Raw genomic sequence first — 19,671 nt, forward strand, 5'->3', positions numbered from 1 at the left:
AATGAGAGGAACAAAATCCATGTCTTGATTTTTCCAAATTCCCAAGGACATTATGGTTGACATTGGTTTTAGTGCTCCCCATGTGTTTCGTGACATGGACTAACCGCCTCTCGTGGATCCTAACTCTCGTGATTGTAGCAGAGACTAACCCCTGCGGGTTTTGGTCTGATGACAATCGTGATTCCAACAAGTGGTATTAGAGAAATAGGTCTTGAGTTTGAAACTCACCCGGCTCGCACTGGGGGGAGATTGTTGGACATTGGTTTCAGTGCTCCCCGTGTGTTTCGTGACATGGACTAACCGCCTCTCGTGGATCCTAACCCTGGCGATTATGGCAGGGGCTAACACTTGTGGGTTTTGGTTTAATGACAATCGTGATTCCAACAAGTTAGAGACCTTGAGGTAGTTGAAAATTCAAAATACACTCATTAATGCATGGAAAAGTCAAGTCACTTGAAAAATAGTCGTTGGAAAGGTCAATATAGCTGTTAGGGGTTACTATGTCCAAGAAGATTAAGATAAGGATAAGAAAAGTAGCTGTTTAAAGTCATGTAATTAGTCTTCAACTAATGGAGTGAATTCCCAAGGATGATCACTCCCTTTCCCAAGAAAAATCAACACTATTCTTCATGGTTTTGACTTCCGGACAATTTCCTTGTGTAATTGTGGACTACTTTGGTAGTGATGAGGAAATTAGACCCATTACGTGGGCAAACTCAATGTAATTAAATATTATTTTTTTCTTGAGTAGAATTAGTATCCAAATTAATTGTGGATGACAAGTCATATTATTATTTTAGTGGAGGAGGAAAACTAACCGTTAGCAATGAAACTTATAAATTGCTAGCTCCTCCTCCCATTAGAGGTTGTTGACAGTGAGATCATTTTCTCTATGCAATAAAGAAACTAATTAGAAAAATACTCTCATGTTTATTGAATTGATTTTTCTATGCTCTCTTTTCTCAGTTTTAGCCTTTAATTTGTGTGCCTAATAAACTATCTTGCAGGTACAAGCTTAAGTAACACAAAATTGTCACCCCAAAGTTCACGTCTTAGTAGGAAGGTTCTAGTAAGAAAAAGAAAAAAGAAAAGAAAAAATGAAAAAAAAAATGAAAAAAGGCGAAAAAAGGGGGCCTAAAATGAAAAAAAGGGAGTTAAAAAGGCAAAAAAAGGAGTTAAAAAAAATGAAGCAAAAAGAAATAAAGCAAAACGAAATAAAGAAAAAAGAAAAAAAGACGCACCTACGTATTTCCGTAGGGAAAAGTAAAAGTAAAAAAGAAAGAAAACGAAAAAAAGAAAAAAAGAAAACGAATTTTTTTTTTTTTTTATTACGATGCAATCGTAAGAAAAAAGAGAGTTAATAAAATAAAAAATTGCAATCGTAATAAAAAAGAGTTAAAAAAATATTTAACTCTTTTTTCCTTACGATGCAATTACTGTCAGGTGGAAGGGGTACTTCTCTCACCTTAGCTCTCACCAAGAAGACACATTTTAAAGTGTTAGACAATCCCTTGTAGGGGGAATCTACAACCGAACTTGTGGGATATTGGTGACAACTATTTTTGTAGCAATCAGAGCATATCGAAGGAGTAGATCCTTCTAGTCGAATAAAAGTTTTCTTGCAGGTTATTCGACACTAATGTTAGTGGGGTAGTTTCACCCCCAAATCCTCACTCATCCCTAGTTGTGAAGGTGGAGTTGACTTGAGGACAATTGTGATCGCAATCCAGCAGATTGATAAGCTTTAGAGCAAAGATAAAGTCTCATATCTTTTAGCCATTTTATAAATAAAATTCTCAAAAACTCTTTTTCTTTTTTCCGCATTTTATTTTTTGTTTTATTTTACTGGCTTGTTATAATTTTCATATGTTTAGTTAGTAAACCCTTGGAGTAAAAGTGCATAAACTTAGTTCGTAACCAAAAAGATAAGTATATTTGGTTTCCTCGAGTTATTTTGCATGTTTTACACCAATATGCCTAGTTTTATGTGTGGCAATTGGCAAGTATAGTTTGTGGTTCCGAATTTTTAGATTGCAGATTTCACTCAAAGAGGCACTCTACAAGGTTTGATACACCAAGTCTGTATTTATGCCTTGTTTCAGCTCAGAATACCCTATATTGTTTATTTCTTGCATCTGAAGCTAAATTTCAAGTTAATTCAGTCCTGAAATTCATTTGTAATAGTTGAAATAATTTTATGGGTTATTTATTCAAGGGGATTTGACCCCAGGACGTCAAAAAATAATTTTCAGCTAGCTAGAAATTTAATCTGAGAGTTGATCCAAGGCTTAAAGTTGGCCTTAACTGGCTGAAATTTAGTCTTTCAACTTTCTACCCTTAGATTTGACATTTGGGAGTGTTTCAACACTTTTGGGTGACTTTCCAAGGATCCTGTTTGCTGATTTCTACATTTTTTACAGAAATTACAGGCCTATCAAAATAGGGCAGCGAACAACTTTACATAGAATCCCTCTTAACCAACCAGATCCTGTTTGCTGATTTCTACATTTTTTACAGAAATTACAGGCCTATCAAAATAGGGCAGCGAACAACTTTACACAGAATCCCTCTTAACCAACCATTAAAACTCAGAAATTTTTACATTTTGGGTTAGGATATTTTAAATAGACCAAAATCCATTACTCATACGCTATTTCTAATGAATTTTTCGAGTCTTAATTTGCTGTTAGAATTTTTATTTGCAAATTTACATAACTGCTAAAATAGGACAGCAAACATTTTTGTTCAGGAGTTTGTCTAACTAAATATCCATTTATAGAATAGACACCTTTTCTGTTTAACATATTTTTAGTACACTAATTTCTATTATTTACATGTTAAATTCTATTGAGTTTTGGTGTACTTGAGTGCTGGTTTAGCTAATCTTGAGTTGGAGACTAATATATTAAGCAAAGAGGACAACGAACCGCTGACATCAGCCACAGGGTAAACCAGGACAACAAATACAAAATTCATCCCTTCAAACATCAAACCCCATGAAAGGCATTGGTCTTATAGTGGGTTGGTTGAAGTTGTATTATGGGAAACCTCCCTTGGTCTTGTGGTAGGAGTTGAGGTGACAATGGGCCTTTACCCTATGTGCGCCTGCCATAGTGAATTGTACGATCTTCCACAATCTGCTAAATGGAGTGGTAACAGGTACTTACTGCCATTAAAATGGCTAGGAAATTCTGTGAGATCTGGGGATATCTATAGGTTACTGGTCACATAAATGAGGGATGCCATTTGTGCCTTGGAGACACTTATGAATATAATTTATATAAAAATAATACAAATAAATAAATAATCATAGTAATAGTTAATTTATTAATAATTAGTTTATGAAGAGGCATGTCTCTAAGGACATGACCATTCATGAAGGGGCAACTGCCTAGTTATATAAGCGGGACCTGATTTGTAACAGACAATCGTCATATCTCTTTTGTATTCAAACATTTTTATATATATTTATTATCCTATGATGGATACTTTTATATTTAAGATATTCTAAATCTCTTTGCTGTGTATACGAACTTTGTTCGTTACATTGGTATTAGAGCCACGTTCTCTGATTGCAGCATTTGGCTATCACCTCTCTGTCAACTTTGTTTCCGTTGTGATCAAAGCGTTTTGCTACATAGTTGGAGCTTCTGCATTCTATGGAATTCATCATTCTGGCCTTTGGCCAGAATATATATATATATATAACCAAAGCCTCGCCACGACTTTGTCGAAGAAAACCGCCAAAAGCCTCGCTGTCGAAATGTTGTCCATGACTGCCGAACGAGCCGTGGCTGCCTAGCCCTCGCACGCAGCCTCGTAATCACGAGAGATCATAGTCGAGGGTTAGCTGCAGACCTTGGCCGCTTGTTCTAGCCACCACCACATCACTTTCCAATTGTTGCAGATGTACTGCCATCATTCGCTACCATAGTTGCCACCGTTGCATAAATGATGCCGCCAGTACACCCGTTTGCAAACAACAACCAGTGGATGCTGACTAACTGCATCTTTTTCATCCAAGTAGTGTCATTTGTATAGCCGCCACCTATGCACCGTCACCTCTGTGCGGTCAGCCACGGCTAGCCAGCGATTCCACTTCTATTCTGTCAGCCATTACCATTCTGTTCAAAACTTCAAACTATCTGCGCCAATCCCATTCACCCTGCAAGCAACTGCTTCCAAGTTCCACCCCCTAGCACTGCACAATTTGTATCAACCAATCAACTGTCGCATCCTAAGCACGCTGTCGGTATAATCAGATATCCGACATCCGCCATCACTGTGGAGAAAGTTACTGTTAACTGCCAGTCGTACCATTGAAATTCTGCACCAACCGTCGTAGAAAGAGTCGTACACTATCTGTGATCAAACATTTAAGGAATTGAAGAGTAGCATCGAGTTAAGAAGAAAGGTGTGACCTTTCTTACATGAAAGACGTGACTTTTTATAAGTAAGAAAGTTTTTTAAATTAAATTATATATATATATATATAAAATAAAGAAAAAAAGAAAAAGAAATAAGAAATAAATAGATTAAAAAAAAGGAAAGAAAAGAGCGGTGAAACAATCCAACAAAGAAATCAAGAAAAAGAAAAGATGCTTTCGATAAGGAAACTGGATTTTTTGTCAAAATGTCCCTTTTGTTCAGAGGGATATCCTAATTGTCCAGAGTTACTTAGAAATCAAAATGTCGTCTGCACAAAATGTTACAACACTTTTACTTTAGTTGAATATCAAAATGACACACAAAAACAATTGTCAGAAATAGATATGAAGATTCGTGAAATGATTAAACAGTTAATGGAAACACCTGATCAACAACATGCAGATTTTAATAAGGAATTTCTGAATCTCTCTGCTATTAATAAGGAAACGACTGACAAGGAGACCACGTGTCTTGCAAGTATTCTATGCAACAGCTTAGCAAGTGCTTCTAGGTTGTTGACATTCTAGGTGATAAGATAATTTTATTAATGTCCAACAAATGACCATAATAGGTCAACGGGACTGTCGGTTACAATGATTACATCATGCCTAGCCGGTGGACCAAACGGTCCCCTTTAACATTTCTTTTAAAAAGCAGAGAATACATCTATAATCTAAGTAAATGTAAATGTAGAAGCTAGAAGCTCTCGGCTTCGAAACAAAGCACTGCGATGAAGCAGAGAAGGAGAAGAAGAAGAAGGAGAAGAAAGGAGTCTCCTGTCCAGTTCCTACTCCTAACATCCGAGGTCGAGAGAAGAAAACTGAGAGAAGCTTGTCAAAGTCTGCTGTCTTGTGGGCATATTGGGCTGTCCCCTGGAGGTTCTAGGGTGCCTCCCAGGGGTGGATCCATTCCTGGAGTGGATGGATTTGAGGAACACCTTTTAATCATAACCAAAAAAATCATATACTGAAAAAATGTGAGTGAAATTGAGATATGGTTGAATTAAAGTAAGAGGGGGGACGCCTAGGGAAACATTGTCCATGTCTCCTTTTTGGGAAAACAAAGGGGGAAATGTTTCCTCGATGGGGGGGACAACTTTCCCCAAAACGGGTGCTTGTGGGGGGTGAATGGTTTGATGACCTGTTTGGTTTTGATAACATTGGTTCGTTGTCCATTATCCACTTTTAGTTTTAACTTTTGAGTCTTGACTCTAGATACTAATGACCTTAGACTGAGTCTTTGACCCATCACTCTTTACTAATTTTGAGTTTGAGCAATTTCAATTTACTACTATACCAGTGCTCAAACTTCAATATCTACTATTTTGCTTAGTATTAATGAGATTCTAGAATAATGTATGTAAATTCTAGAATGATGAATGATGAATTTAAATCAATGTGTACAATATTTTACTATTTCTATTTCATTGAATGATTTATGATGTATGAATCAATGTATTTTATTATTGAATTTGAATACAACAATATTCATAGGCACGTAGCCATTGCAACAATATTTTCTCGTCATCATGTCACTAGCAGGGAATTGAACCTGGGTGGGTGAGATAACAACCATTCTGCCCAACCACCCGAGATAATCAGAATTGACAAGAACACACACATGCACACACACACACACACACAGCGATGTCCGCCCTGCCCCCTCGAATTTCCCTGAAGTTTGGGTGTTCTCCGACACATTCCCCCCTATGCATCTCCCTGTTCTCGTGCCCCCCCATCCCAGAAACTTGGTGGAACATTGATATTTATAAAGTGGAATGTCCATGAGTATGACGTTATTGCCCCACTCAGCATGTGATTGCTTATTTGCATGTACAACAAACAATAAGGTTTTGTAAAGTCAAATGACAATATGTTTTATGCCTACTGAACTTGTGATAGAGAAACTTTCAATTGATTTGTTTATGGGGTTTCATCCTTCATTAAATTAAGAAATATTGAAGCTTTTTATAACTAAATGTTCTTTAACATCATTCAGAAGGTCAATGTCTTGAAGTGGAGTTCTCTCTAAATACTTGCCATTGCCATTGCCATTTTGAGTTTATGTTGAGAATCAAGGTTTTTGTTCTCATTAGTCTTGTTTCATGTTTCAGTATTTATCATAGAGAAACTTTCAATTGATTTGTTTATGGTGTTTCATTTTAAATTAAGAAATTTCTGAAGTTTTCTATAACTAAATGATCTCTAACACCACTCACAAGGTCAATGTCTTGCAGTGGTTCTCTCTGAATACTTGCCATTGCCATTTTGAGCTTATATTGAGAATCAATATCTTTTGTTCTCATTATTCTTGTTTCATGTTCCAGTATTCGTGGTGATTTAGGTTATATTAGATGCAATAAAATATAGTTATACTTACCTTTTTTCTTATTTGAAAAAACATCATGGTGGTCTTTCATTAATGTTCCAAAGCATTCATGGTGGATGTCTGTGTGTCAATCCAATGCATATCAAAAAAATAATTTTCTGTTCCTTGTTCTTTTATAGTTCTTTGTAATCAGGATAATCTTTGATTTTAATCTGACATTTTGTTGTGCAGGTTGAAATCAACATTCATCAATTTTTTAAAGGATATTTGGAGGGCCGTGTTCATGAAGGTGGCTGGCCTGAGATGTTGAAGTTGAAGGATTGGCCTCCATCAAACTTATTTGAAGAGCGTCTACCTCGACATGGATCTGAGTTCATTAACGCATTGCCCTTTCATGAGTATACTCATCCGAAGTGGGGTCTGTTGAATCTGGCCACAAAGCTTCCTGATACCTGCTTGAAGCCTGATCTAGGGCCAAAAACATACATTGCTTATGGAACCCTTGATGAGCTTGGCAGGGGCGATTCAGTAACTAAATTACACTGTGATATGTCTGATGCGGTAGACTCTCATCACTAAAAAATAAATTTCATATTTGTCGTAGATCTTTTTGTGAGATGAAGTTGATAGGTTGCCATTCATTGATTTATTTCTGTCCTCTATGTGATGCCTGTGTTTTCTTGTCTTTTACTTCAAATTGTTGATGCATGTTCATAGGTCGGTATTAGAAGGCTCGTTTGGGGAATATGGTGGTGCTTTCCAATATCTGTATATCTGTTTCAAGGAAGAGTGATGGTTTTGACAGAGATTGTTTTATGGAAGTTATTTCATATTGACGTTAATAGATTGGAGGCCTTTTAACTGGTTTGTAGTATTGCATGTCATTTTTGTCCTGGGAAGTGTGGTACTTGCAGCAATCATTTTATTGTTCAAGAGATGTTGTAGTTGTCTTCAGAGTCTTTACGCCCCTAATTTTGCTGATCATACTGTAGGCATTACTCAGCTTTGATCTATTCTTCATACTTGGATGAGCCTATGATCGTTATTGCAGTTACATGCTTCTCGCTTTGGATGTAGCATCCATACTACTACTATCAAGTGAGGAATTTATAATTTCTTTTCAATTCGTTTTTCAGGTAAATGTCCTGACACATACAGCTGAAGTTAAGTTCCCACGTTGGCAAAGAGCTTATATAGAAAAGAAAAAGAAAACATACATGGCACAGGATATGAAAGAACTTTATGGGGATGCTGATGCGATTGCCAATGTGGTCAGTGAAGAAAAGCATGAGATACTGGAGAAGGTGGAGTCAGAAGCAGATGAAGTTGGTGTTTCAGGATCCCATGGAGTACTGAAGGAAGAAACATCTCGATCGCCTCCTCCCTTGGAACGATCTCCATCACCTCCTCCCCTGGAACGGCCTCCATCGCCTCCTCCCCTGGGACAACATATTAATTGTGATGAAAGTGACTCTAAAGTGATTAGCAATCTAGATGCTGACTTGGAAGGACCTGATCTATATAATGTGGAGGACCAGTCTGATGGGCTACCCAAGAGGCAAGATGAAAATGATGAATCTCCAGAAGTCAGTACCAAGCATTCAGAAAGGAAAACGGATTTTGGTAGCAGAGAAAATAATTCAGAGATCACCTATGGGGGTGCTTTATGGGACATCTTCCGCAGAGAGGATGTATCAAAGTTGCAGGCTTATCTTCGGAAGCACTGGAAAGAATTTAGGCATATTGGTGGTGCCCCGGTCAATTCTGTAAGAATTTGTACTTTTAGTAAAATCAATTGATTGTGTTTTCATTAAGAATGCCTGCTTTTCTGTTATATTCTGACAGAATATTTGTGCTTCAGGTTGTACATCCCATTCATGATCAGACACTTTTCTTGAATGAAAAGCATAAGAAGAAACTGAAGGAGGAGTACCGTAAGTTGTGATGAATATTTTGTATACCACTCATTTCTTTGTAGATACTAGGATGCATATTCATTGCAAATAAGTTATTTCTGTACAAACAATTTGTGTGCCTTGCAGAAATAGAACCATGGACATTTGAGCAATATCCTGGTGAAGCAGTTTTTATTCCAGCTGGATGTCCTCACCAAGTTAGAAATCGGAAGGTATGATATTAGTATGTATTTCTGCTGTAAGCTATTTATAGCTTTGGATATTGTTGGTTATTTTTATCCCTTTTTGGAATTATGGCTGCTTAGTCATAAGGTTGTTTGTCTGAAATTTGAACAGTCTTGCTTTGATGTCATACACATACACACAATGACACACACGTGAACATGTGTGAACACAGACATACTGTGAATCTGATTGTTTTATGTTTTGCCTGTTGGCATGATTTGTTTGCGGGTTCTGTTCAGGAGGGCAATTAACAGGTGGTAATCCACATTTGAATGGTGGTAATGAATATCTGTCTCTTTTCATCATAGAATAACAGGACTTCTGCAGTGTTATTGAACATGAATGAGATGGTTTAGATTAACAAGAGCTTCTGTTAAAATTTTAAAAAGGGATGTTTGTTAATGAGTTTAATTCACAGAACAGGTTCCATATTTTAACTTAATGATTACATGGTAAGATAGTTTATAACTTTATTGAAAGAAATAGTTGTGCAGAAAGGTTTGTTGGTAGTGAGTTATCAGGTCTGTTCGGTTAAACGTTTTTCAATCCTTAGCTAATGAAGCAAAGTCAACCCTCCATTGTGAAAAGATATCAATGCTACATCTCCTTAAAAATCCACATTGAAGAGACGTGAACCCTATGTCTCCTTTGAAATAGAACCATCTAATATTGTAGCAAACCACCCTCTTGCTGCCAGAATCCAGTAACGCAGAAAGTTAGAGTTCTGATCAATGTGCAACCTTGATCAATTTTTAAAGGCTCTGAGTCAATTCAGAATTGGGAACAACTGTTGAAGTTATTAGCGAGAAAAAGATTCTTTGATTTGTGCCTTAATTGTAGGAGCCAGAACGAGTTCCTTCTTGTGCATGATTCAAGTTCCTAAAAATTAGGAGATTCTTTAAAAATTAGGACGAGTTCCTATAATTTAGGAATTCGTCCCTAAAAATTAGGACGAGTTAGGTTGCAGTTAACTGATGTGTTGAAAGAGTTCTTGATTTTCTAGTGTGAGTTGATTGAGGAAAAACACAAGTGATGTTAAAATTTGGGTATCAGAGGACAAGTGGTTCCCTGAGGCTTTGATCTTTGGCCTAGGCAAAAGTGTCCAAATTTATTTTTACTTTTTCTCCTAAAGTGACTCTATAAGTGGTAAAGTAAGTTTAATTTAAAAGTGACTTTATAAGTGGTAAAGTTACATTCTAATTTAAAAGTGACTTTATAAGTAGTAAAGTTACATTTTTATTTAAAGGCGACTTTATTAAAGTCAATGAAGAATTAGAAAGTGGAAAAGCGACTATGGAAATAAAAGGCTAAGTGGGTCTTTATTTAAGTGGGTGAGTTAAAAAATAGAAAGTGAGAATTAAATGCACACTTATTCTCATCCCTAGATTTAAATGAATCTTAGTCATTAGATCTTAGGGTAACCCAAAAGGTCATTTAGGGAATAAAAGGAGAAGAGAAGAGGAAAATATCAATTCATTCTTGCATGAGCATTTGAGAGAAAGAGGAGAGAGCAATGAGAAAATTTCTGAGCAGTGAGGAAGTGAAGGAGAGCAGCAAGAAGACATTTCAGCAAATCTGGACAACAACATTTACTGACATGCATCGTAAGGCAAAACCGTACAGCAGGAGAAAGGCACAAAAATCGAAGAAGAGAGACAACTGAAATTCGTATGGTCCGTACAAGCTATGGGCACATTTTTCGAGGCAAGCCGTACAACATTTAATGCTGTTTTATTGCTGTAAAAATTTCTGTATTGGCTGTTTGCTGATTGGCACGATTTTCGAGGTGGAGTTCAAGCACGAAAATTGAGATAAGTTGTAATTTGTGGTGGTTGGAATTTTTACTGTGTATTTCCATTTCTGTGTAAAAGCATTTTCAGAAATAAAAAAGATCTCTCAAACTGGTTTTCCCCAAGAGTTGTAGGGGGGTTTTCCAGGGTTACATTGACCAAAAATCATTGTTATTTTCTGTGTGTGGCTGTCATAATTTTGCTGTGTTTTATTTCAACAATTTCAGCAGTTGTGAAATCTCTAAATTTGTGTTTTCATAAAATATTATCATTTCCAGATTTTAGAATTTTTTATCATGCTTGGATTTAAAACTAAATGCATGGAGTAGGAGTGATAAGGAAAACTGATAACCAGAGTAGGGGTTGAAATTTCTTCATGGTATCAGAGCTTGGTTGGCTGAAAAGTGCAGTTTGGGACAACAAAGTGAAAATTACAGCAAGCCGATTTTTACATAGAAAACAGAGACTTTTGCCACAGATTTGAAAATTTCAGTTTGATAGGATAGTGAAACATGTCTTTGGGTTTGAGAGTTGAAGACAAGTTGGATGGGCAGAACAACTACAGTGCATGGAAGAAGAGAATCCAGAGCATCTTTGAGGAAGCAAAAGCCTGGGGCGTTATGGTAAATACCACACGGAACCCAGTAGTAGTATCTGCTGACCCTATACAATTGGCAAAGTTTAACAAAAAGATTGCTAAGGCAAAAAGATTGATTTTGGAAGGAATCAAAGACCATGCCATTCCTCATGTGAGAGGAAAGACCTATGCACATGAGATGTGGACAGCCTTGACCAGTCTTTGCCAGAGCTCAAATGAAAACATAAAAATGGTCCAAAAGGATAAACTGAAGGCCATTAAAATGGCTAAGACTGATAGTGCTACAACATACCTCACAAAGATCACTTCAGTGAGAGATGAGTTGGCAGCCATAAGTGAGATCATTGCACCCGTTGAGTTGGTGAGGATTGTCTTGAATGGTCTTCCTAAGACTTGGGAGAATTTTGTGGATGACATTGTTGCACGGGAAAACCTTCCCATTGGGAGAGGTTGTGGGATGATTGCATTTAGAATGAGATCAGAAAGAACCATCTTGGGGCAGCCAAACAGGTGGAGGATCACAATGTGGCATTTTTAGCAAGAGGCAAGAAGGGCAGAGCAAAGAAGCAATGTTCCAACAGTGGAGGCAAAGGCAAAGGTAAAGGCAAGCAGCAGAACAAGGAGAATTACTATTCCAAAGTCAAATGTTGGAATTGTCAAAGGTTGGGACACTATGCTGTTGTGTGTCTGGAGAGGAAGAACAAGAAAGGGAAAGACAAACTCATGGCAGCTTCTGCAGAGACAGAGAGCTTCTAAAAGAGATTTGATCGGGAGTTTGGGTTCATAGCTTGTGAGACCACTAGTGCAGGATCACCTGCCATGCAGGTTCAGAGGGAGTGTGCATTCTCCGCTACTAGCAGAGCATCTTCTAGCATTTGGTATGTTGACAGTGGCGCTTCCCGCCACATGACAGGGGTCAGATAGTACTTCTCAGAGCTTTTAGAGGGTGATACTGATATGGAGGTAGTACTTGGTGATGACAACATTGTTATAACAGTCGGTGTGGGGACATTGACATTTGATAGCGGACCCAAACCTCCCTTGAAAGTGCGAGATGTTCCATATGTGCTTGGAATGAAGAAGAACTTGATATCTGTCTCAGCACTTGAGGACAGAGGGTATGATGTGTTGTTCAGGAGAGGGCATGTGCTTATATATCCTAGGGGAACTCCAGCTTCTTCAACTAGAGTGATTGGTGTGCGCCATGCCAAGGTGTACAAGTTCTCATTCCAGCGCTTGATGGCATTGAATAGCAGCACTCGAGACAGGACCGACAACAGATCTAGCAGTTCAAGTTGCGTGAGATTTGGCACTGCAGGATGGGGCACATGTATCATGGGGCCTTGAGTACATTGCGGGAGATCACCACTGGTGTGCCAGATTTCAGTTCTGATCACCTTGATGTATGCAAAGGATGTGCTATGGGGAAGTTTGCCAGATCCCCTTTTCCCAGCAGTGACAGTAGAGCGACTTGGATCCTTAACATGATTCATACCGATGTGAGTGGTCGGATGTCTGATGTCTTGAGTGGCTATGAGTACTATGTTTTATTCTTTGATGACCACTCCAGGAAGACTTGGATTTATCTCTTGAAGACCAAGAGTGAGGTCTTTAAGCGGTTTCAAGAAAGCTCTTGTGGAGACCCAGACAGTTACGAATATCAAGGTCCTCAGGTTGGACAATGGAAGGGAGTATACCCTTGGTGAGTTTGTTGATTTTTGTGCTAAGGCAGGCATTAGGAGAGAGTTCACAGTTCCTTACAACCCCCCAACAGAATGGGGTTGCAGAGAGGAAGAACAGATCCATTGCAGGGGATGCCAAAGCCATGCTTCATGTTCAGGGGTTACCTTTATTTTTGTGGGCTGAGGCTTGCAACACTGCTGTGTACTTGTAGAACAGGAGTCCACATCGTGCCTTCGGGAATATGACTCCGGAGGAGGCTTTTTTTGGGAAGAACCCTGATGTTGGGCACTTTCGTATCTTTGGGTGCCTTACGTATTCCTATGTCCCCAAGGAGAATAGGACCAAGCTGGAGCCCACTGCAGACAAGGGCATCTTTGTGGGTTATAGCCAGATCTCAAAAGCTTATCGGATTTATATTCCTGCGTAGAGGAAAGTGGTTGTCAGGGGGGATGTGAAGTTTGAGGAGGAGATAGCTTTCAAGAAGTCACAGGAGTTAGAGTATCCAGAGTCACCAGACCCTCGGGAGCAGCTGAATCAGTCACAGGGATCCAGTGGTCAGGGATTGAGAGGTACATCGATTATAGTGTCAGGTCCATCAATGAGCAGTGGCTCTCAGAGTCAGGTGGGTGGTTCCTCGGGCAGCATGTAGGGCAGTCCACAGAGCAGTTCACAGGGTAGTCCACTAATGGACAGTTCGCACGGTGCTTCAACATCTATAGGCATAGATTCAGGTATGAGGTCAGTTGGCAGGCCTTCAGGAGTTCAGGCTTCTGATGATGATGAGGATTCTTTCACTCCGGTGGGAGAAGTATGCTCAGGGAAGAGGAAGTCCAAGTGGCTTCAAGATACCTTGCGCGAGGCCACATCAGTTGCTAGGCCAAAGAGACAGGTTAGAGAGAGTAAACGACCTGAGCGGTTCTATAGTTACATGGCACTGATAACAAGCATTGTTGACTCCGAGTCTTCTAGTTATGAGGAGTTATCGAGCCAACAGGTCTCGAGAGAGGCCATGATGGAGGAGTATTCTTCTATTATGAAGAACAATGTTTGGGAGGTAGTGCTGAGACTTGAAGGTAAATTAGTTGTTATTTCTAGATGGCTCTACAAGATAAAGCATGCTGCAGATGGCAGCATCGAGAAGTTTAAGGCCCGATTTGTGGTGAGAGGGTTCTCACAGGTAGAGGGAGTTGACTATGAGGAGACCTTTGCTCCCGTAGCTCAGTATACATCTATTCGCTCCATTATATCGATTGCAACAGAGATGGGTTGGAAGATCCACCAGATGGATGTGAAGATCGCATTTCTCAATGGCTTCCTTCAGGAGGAGGTTTATATTGAGCAGCCGCAGGGCTTTGAGGTGCATGGGAAGGAGTCCCATGTATGAAGATTGAAAAAGGCACTCTATGGCCTAAAGCAAGCTCCTAAAGCTTGGTACTCGAGGATTGATACATACTTGCAGTAGTTGGGTTTCACAAAGAGTGAGGTTGATCCGAACCTATACTTCACTGTGGTGGGTGAGGAGCCTCTCATTTTGGTGTTGTATGTTGACGACTTGATCATCACTGGTGCAAAGAGAGATCTTGCTTCAGAGTTTGAGATGAAGGATATTGGCTTGATGCATTATTTTCTTGGATTGGAGGTGTGGCAGGAGGAGGGGCATTTCTTCTTGGGACAAGGGAAGTATATTGTGGATATTCTTAGCAGATTTCACATGCAGGATTGCAAACCCATGTCTACACCTATGATCACTAACTAGAAGAAGCTTCATGCTTTTGATTCCGAGTTGGTGGATCCTACTCTATATAGACCATTGATACCTATACTTCACTGTGGTGGGTGAGGAGCCTCTCATTTTGGTGTTGTATGTTGACGACTTGATCATCACTGGTGCAAAGAGAGATCTTGCTTCAGAGTTTGAGATGAAGGATATTGGCTTGATGCATTATTTTCTTGGATTGGAGGTGTGGCAGGAGGAGGGGCATTTCTTCCTGGGACAAGGGAAGTACATTGTGGATATTCTTAGCAGATTTCACATGGAGGATTGCAAACCCATGTCTACACCTATGATCACTAACTAGAAGAAGCTTCATGCTTCTGATTCCGAGTTGGTGGATCCTACTCTATATAGACCATTGATTGGTTGTTTGATATATTTGGTCAACACTCGACCAGATATATGTTTTGCAGTTAAGACTGTGAGTCAGTTCCTGTGTGAGCCCAGGAGAGTGCATTGGGTCGCTGCAAAACACATTCTTCATTACATGAAGGGGACTGTGGATTTTGGTCTAGATTATAGACAGGGTGATGGAGTGAGACTGGCCGAGTACATGGATTCAGATTGGGCAGGTTGTGCTTCAGATAGGAAGAGTACTTCTGGGTGCTGTTTTGGGTTGGGTTCGACAGTTGTGTTGTGGATCAGCCGGAAACAACAATAAGTTGCATTGAGCTCAGCTGAGGCAGATTATATGGCTGCTAGTTTGGCTAGTTGTGAAGCCATATGGTTTCGCAAGATGTTGTTAGGTCTATTTGGTCAGGCATTGAGACTGTCAGTAATTTATTGTGATAATCAGAGTCGCATAAAACTCACATGAGAATCTAGTTTTTCATGACAGGTCAAAGCATATTGAGAGCAAGTATCACTTCATTAGAGACTATGTCCAAAAGGGAGCTGTCAAGCTTGAGTACATTTCCAGAAATGAGCAGGCAGCGAAAATTTTCACCAAAGCCTTACCACGAGGCAAGCATGTCCACTTCAGAGACAAGATGGGAATGGTGAGGAACACTTTTCTCGATAAGAGGGAGTGTTAAAATTTGCGTACCAGAGGACAAGTGGTTCCCTAAGGGTTCGATATTTGGCCTAGGGAAAAGTGTCCAAATTTATTTTTACTTTTTTCTCCTGAAGTGACTTTATAAGTGGTAAGGTCAATTTAATTTAAAAGTGACTTTATAAGTGGTAAAGTTACATTCTAATTTAAAAGTGACTTTATAAGTGGTAAAGTTACATTTTAATTTAAAGGTGACTTTATTAAAGTCAATGGAGAATTAGAAAGTGAAAAAGTGACTATGGAAATAAAAGGCTAAGTAGGTCTTTATTTAAGTGGGTGAGTTAAAAAATAGAAAGTGAGAATTAAATGCACATTTATTCTCATCCTTAGATCTAAATGAATCTCAACCATCAGATCTTAGGGTAACCCAAAAGGTCATTTAGAGAATAAGAGGAGAAGAGAAGAGGAAAATATCAATTCATTTTTTCATGAGCATTTGAGAGAAAGAGAAGAGAGAGCAAGGAGAAAATTTCTGAGCAGTGAGGAAGTGAAAGAGAGCAACAAGAAGACATTTCAACAAATCTGGACAACGTTTGTTGGCACACATCCCAAGGCAAAGCTGTACAACAGGGGAAAGGCACAAAAATCGAGGAAGAGGGACAAGACAATAATCGAGAAAGATGGAAAGCAACAAAGACATGAATTTCGAGGTAGATTCGGGCATGAATTTCGAGGCAGTTGTACTACTGTAATCCGTAGTACGTACAACAAGTTATGGGCACATTTTTGAGGTAGGCCGTACAACATTTAATGTTGTTTTATTGCTATAAAAATTTATGTTTTCGTTGTTTGCCGGTTGGCACGATTTTTGAGGTGGAGTTCAAGCACAAAAATCGAGATAAGTTGTAATTTGTGGTTGCTGGAATTTTTACTATGTATTTCAGTTTCTCTGTAAAAGCATTTTCAGAAATAAAGAAGAGCTCTCAAACTGGTTTTCCCCATGAGTTGTAGGGGGTTTTTCCAAGATGACAGTGACCAAAAATCACTGTGTTATTTTCTGTGTGGTTGTCATAATTTTGCTGTGTTTTATTTATGCAATGCAATTTAAACAGTTGTGAAATCTCTAAATTTGTGTTTTCAGAAAATATTGTCATTTCCAGATTTTAGAATTTTTTATCATGCTTGGATTTAAAACTAGATGCATGGAGTGATAAGGAAAACTAATAATCGGAGTGGGGGTTGAAATTTCTTCAAGTGATTGAGTTTTAAGTGGTTGACTTGAAATAGGATGAGTTGCATGAGCAGTTAACTCATGCTAACTCAATTAATCACAAAATCATTCCTTAATTAGAAATTCACTAATTTTAACCATTTCAATTGCCTTTAAAAGGAGGAATGAAGGCACAAGTGTAATAATTGTTTTGGTGAGCACGAGTTGGTTTGACCAAGCAATAGGAGTATGCACAAGGTTGTGTGTGAGCTTGTGAGGAAGTGTGTGAAAGAGAAACTTATGCACAAAATTATTGTGAGGAAGAGTTGCCTTGCGTAGTGTGCATAGAAATAGGAGGAAATTCCTATTTGATAGGAGCACCTATTGCGCAAAGATTTAGGGACCAGATCAAGCTACAACAAGTGTACTTTTCAAGCCCAGGCAAGGCAGGAAGAAGGGTGTATTCTCTATTTAAAAAAAGTTGTATTGTAAGAGATCATTCCTCAGTTTCTATCTGTTGGAAATACTGAGGGGGGGGGGGTGAATCAGTATTTCTTTTCAATTATTATTTTTATCAGTTAAAAACATTTATATTTGGAACAGATAACAGGAATAGATGCTTTTATTAATATGATCTTTGCAATAAATCAAGTACAATATATATATATATATATATATATATATATATATATATATATATATATATATATGGTTTCAATCAGTTTCCAAGCACCAACTTGGACTTTTGTGAGGTTCCAACCTCCAGAGCACCAACTTTGTTTTGTCAAGGCACCAACTCCCAGGACACCAATCCTTTCAGTTCTGAGGCACCAACCTCAAGGGCTCCAACCCTCTGCTGTAATTGTTTGGATCTGTTTGGTTGTAATTCTTTGCTCCCAACCCTGTTGGACCTATGACTTACTTCTGTCCTCCTGTTCCTTCCACTTCTGCCAGAACTTTGGCTCCCTTTTTTTCTTACAGTTTGCCAGCAACTCAAACTTTCCCTTGTTCTCTGTTTTATATGCCTGATACTCCTGACCTTTGGCTTCCGCTCGTTTCCTCTTCGCTCGCTTGATCTTTCGGCTTCCTCTGCGCTCACTCTTCGGCTTCCTCTGTCTCTTCGGATTCATCAAATTCTTACAGGACATGTTAATGCGGAAGAGAGGCCGTATTATAATAGAAAAATGTTGCATATTAAAACTATATTAGAGAGGCCCTTTTTCAATATTTATACAATAGATTCAACATTTATGGAGGATTTCATAGGAGAGGTTGTACCAACAGGGAGGTCCCACATGCCACGTCACAATCTCAATCACAATCGCAAGTTCTGGAGGTCTTTTATAAGTCGTGCCCAAAACATAGCCGATGGTCGATTCCCCTTCTGGATGCGATATTATATTAACTCCACAACTTTATCGCAATCGACAAATTTACACATAACATAGCCAATTCCTTCATACTCGGACACGATATTATTATAAACTGTTTTTAATAACTCCGTCGGGTCCATATATATATATCGCAATCGGCGCTTTCAATGTGGCAAGGCTTTACAAGAGGTTTGCAATATGCGACGGATGTGATTATATTAAATCATACTGCAATGGTGTAGTCGGGTCCGTATACATGCACATTTTTCGATGTTTGCCTTTTTCGGATCAATCCTCCACCGTAGATCTTACCATCCCATCCGACGGTTGATATTACACCCGAAGTTTCAAATAGTCCGTTGATTCTTCGCCGTCGATCACCTCCCCCAAGATCCAACGATTCACAAGGAGTTCGAGTGGACAAATAGCTCGAGGATTACCCGCCCGAAAAACGGTTTCCTCTCTCCTCCTCGCTGCTACGTGTCGCTCGATAAGTGGAATCGGGTGCTCACCCTTCAATACCACTTACCACTTCTGCCTCGCTCGAAATACCATTCCCTGTTGCAAAACTGCCTTCCTCGCGAGTTAATGCCCTCACATCTATGCCATGCGATGACCGTTAGATCGACATTTTTCGGATCAATCCTCCACCGTAGATCTTACCATCCCATCCGACGGTTGATATTACACTCGAAGTTTCAAATAGTCCGTTGATTCTTCGCCGTCGATCACCTCCCCCAAGATCCAACGATTCACAAGGAGTTCGGGTGGACAAATAGCTCGAGGATTACCCGCCCGAAAAACGGTTTCCTCTCTCCTCCTCGCTGCTACGTGTCGCTCGATAAGTGGAATCGGGTGCTCACCCTTCAATACCACTTACCACTTCTGCCTCGCCCGAAATACCACTCCCTGTTGCAAAACTGCTTTCCTCGCGAGTTAATGCCCTCACATCTATGCCATGCGATGACCGTTAGATCTGTCGATCTATCGATTGGACGGTTCTTGCTTACTTCGGGTTTAGCTCAAGTTTTTTCGGGTTACCCTTTGTTCCTCAGCGGCTTGATCTGGACCATTGATCTCTAAGATCCAACGACCCTTATGCATTCGGGTTCGTAATATATATATATATATACTCTTCTGCTCTTTGTTCTTTCGATAGCGGTTTCCCTTGGACATATCTCTTTGTGATTTCCGATGACTCTGTTTATGTACCTTCGCTGATGCGATCCTCTTTCCAGTGGCTTTGCTCCTATTTTTCACAAGTCTGCTTTGCTTCTGCTTGGCTTCATATTGACATTAATGACAATCTAGATCAACACTATCAATAATATTCTCAACAAGCAGAGTGTTTTCCT

General features: G+C 39.2%; 1 protein-coding gene across 3 annotated transcripts in view; it reads left to right on the plus strand.

The window, feature by feature from the left end:
* LOC149185399 (lysine-specific demethylase JMJ27-like) overlaps positions 1–19,671 on the plus strand; it is an 80,537-nt gene that overhangs the window by 35,818 nt on the left and 25,048 nt on the right. For 2 of the 3 annotated variants that reach the window (XR_016257379.1, XM_089417921.1), the window contains exons 2-5: positions 6,988–7,317; positions 7,893–8,522; positions 8,618–8,690; positions 8,799–8,884. Coding sequence is in view for 2 of the 3 variants with exons in the window: in XM_089417921.1 (XP_089274047.1) it covers positions 7,060–7,317; positions 7,893–8,522; positions 8,618–8,690; positions 8,799–8,884 (1,047 nt within the window). In the remaining variant the exon portion in view is untranslated. Of the gene's footprint in view, positions 1–6,987; positions 7,318–7,892; positions 8,523–8,617; positions 8,691–8,798; positions 8,885–9,136; positions 9,176–19,671 lie in introns of all 3 variants that reach the window. The other variant, XM_089417922.1, reaches the window with a different exon arrangement.

Source organism: Pinus tabuliformis, chromosome 3_2 (assembly GCF_031772625.1).
Source record: "Pinus tabuliformis cultivar Carrire ecotype Pingquan chromosome 3_2, CPIR1, whole genome shotgun sequence".
Taxonomy (NCBI): domain Eukaryota; kingdom Viridiplantae; phylum Streptophyta; class Pinopsida; order Pinales; family Pinaceae; genus Pinus; species Pinus tabuliformis.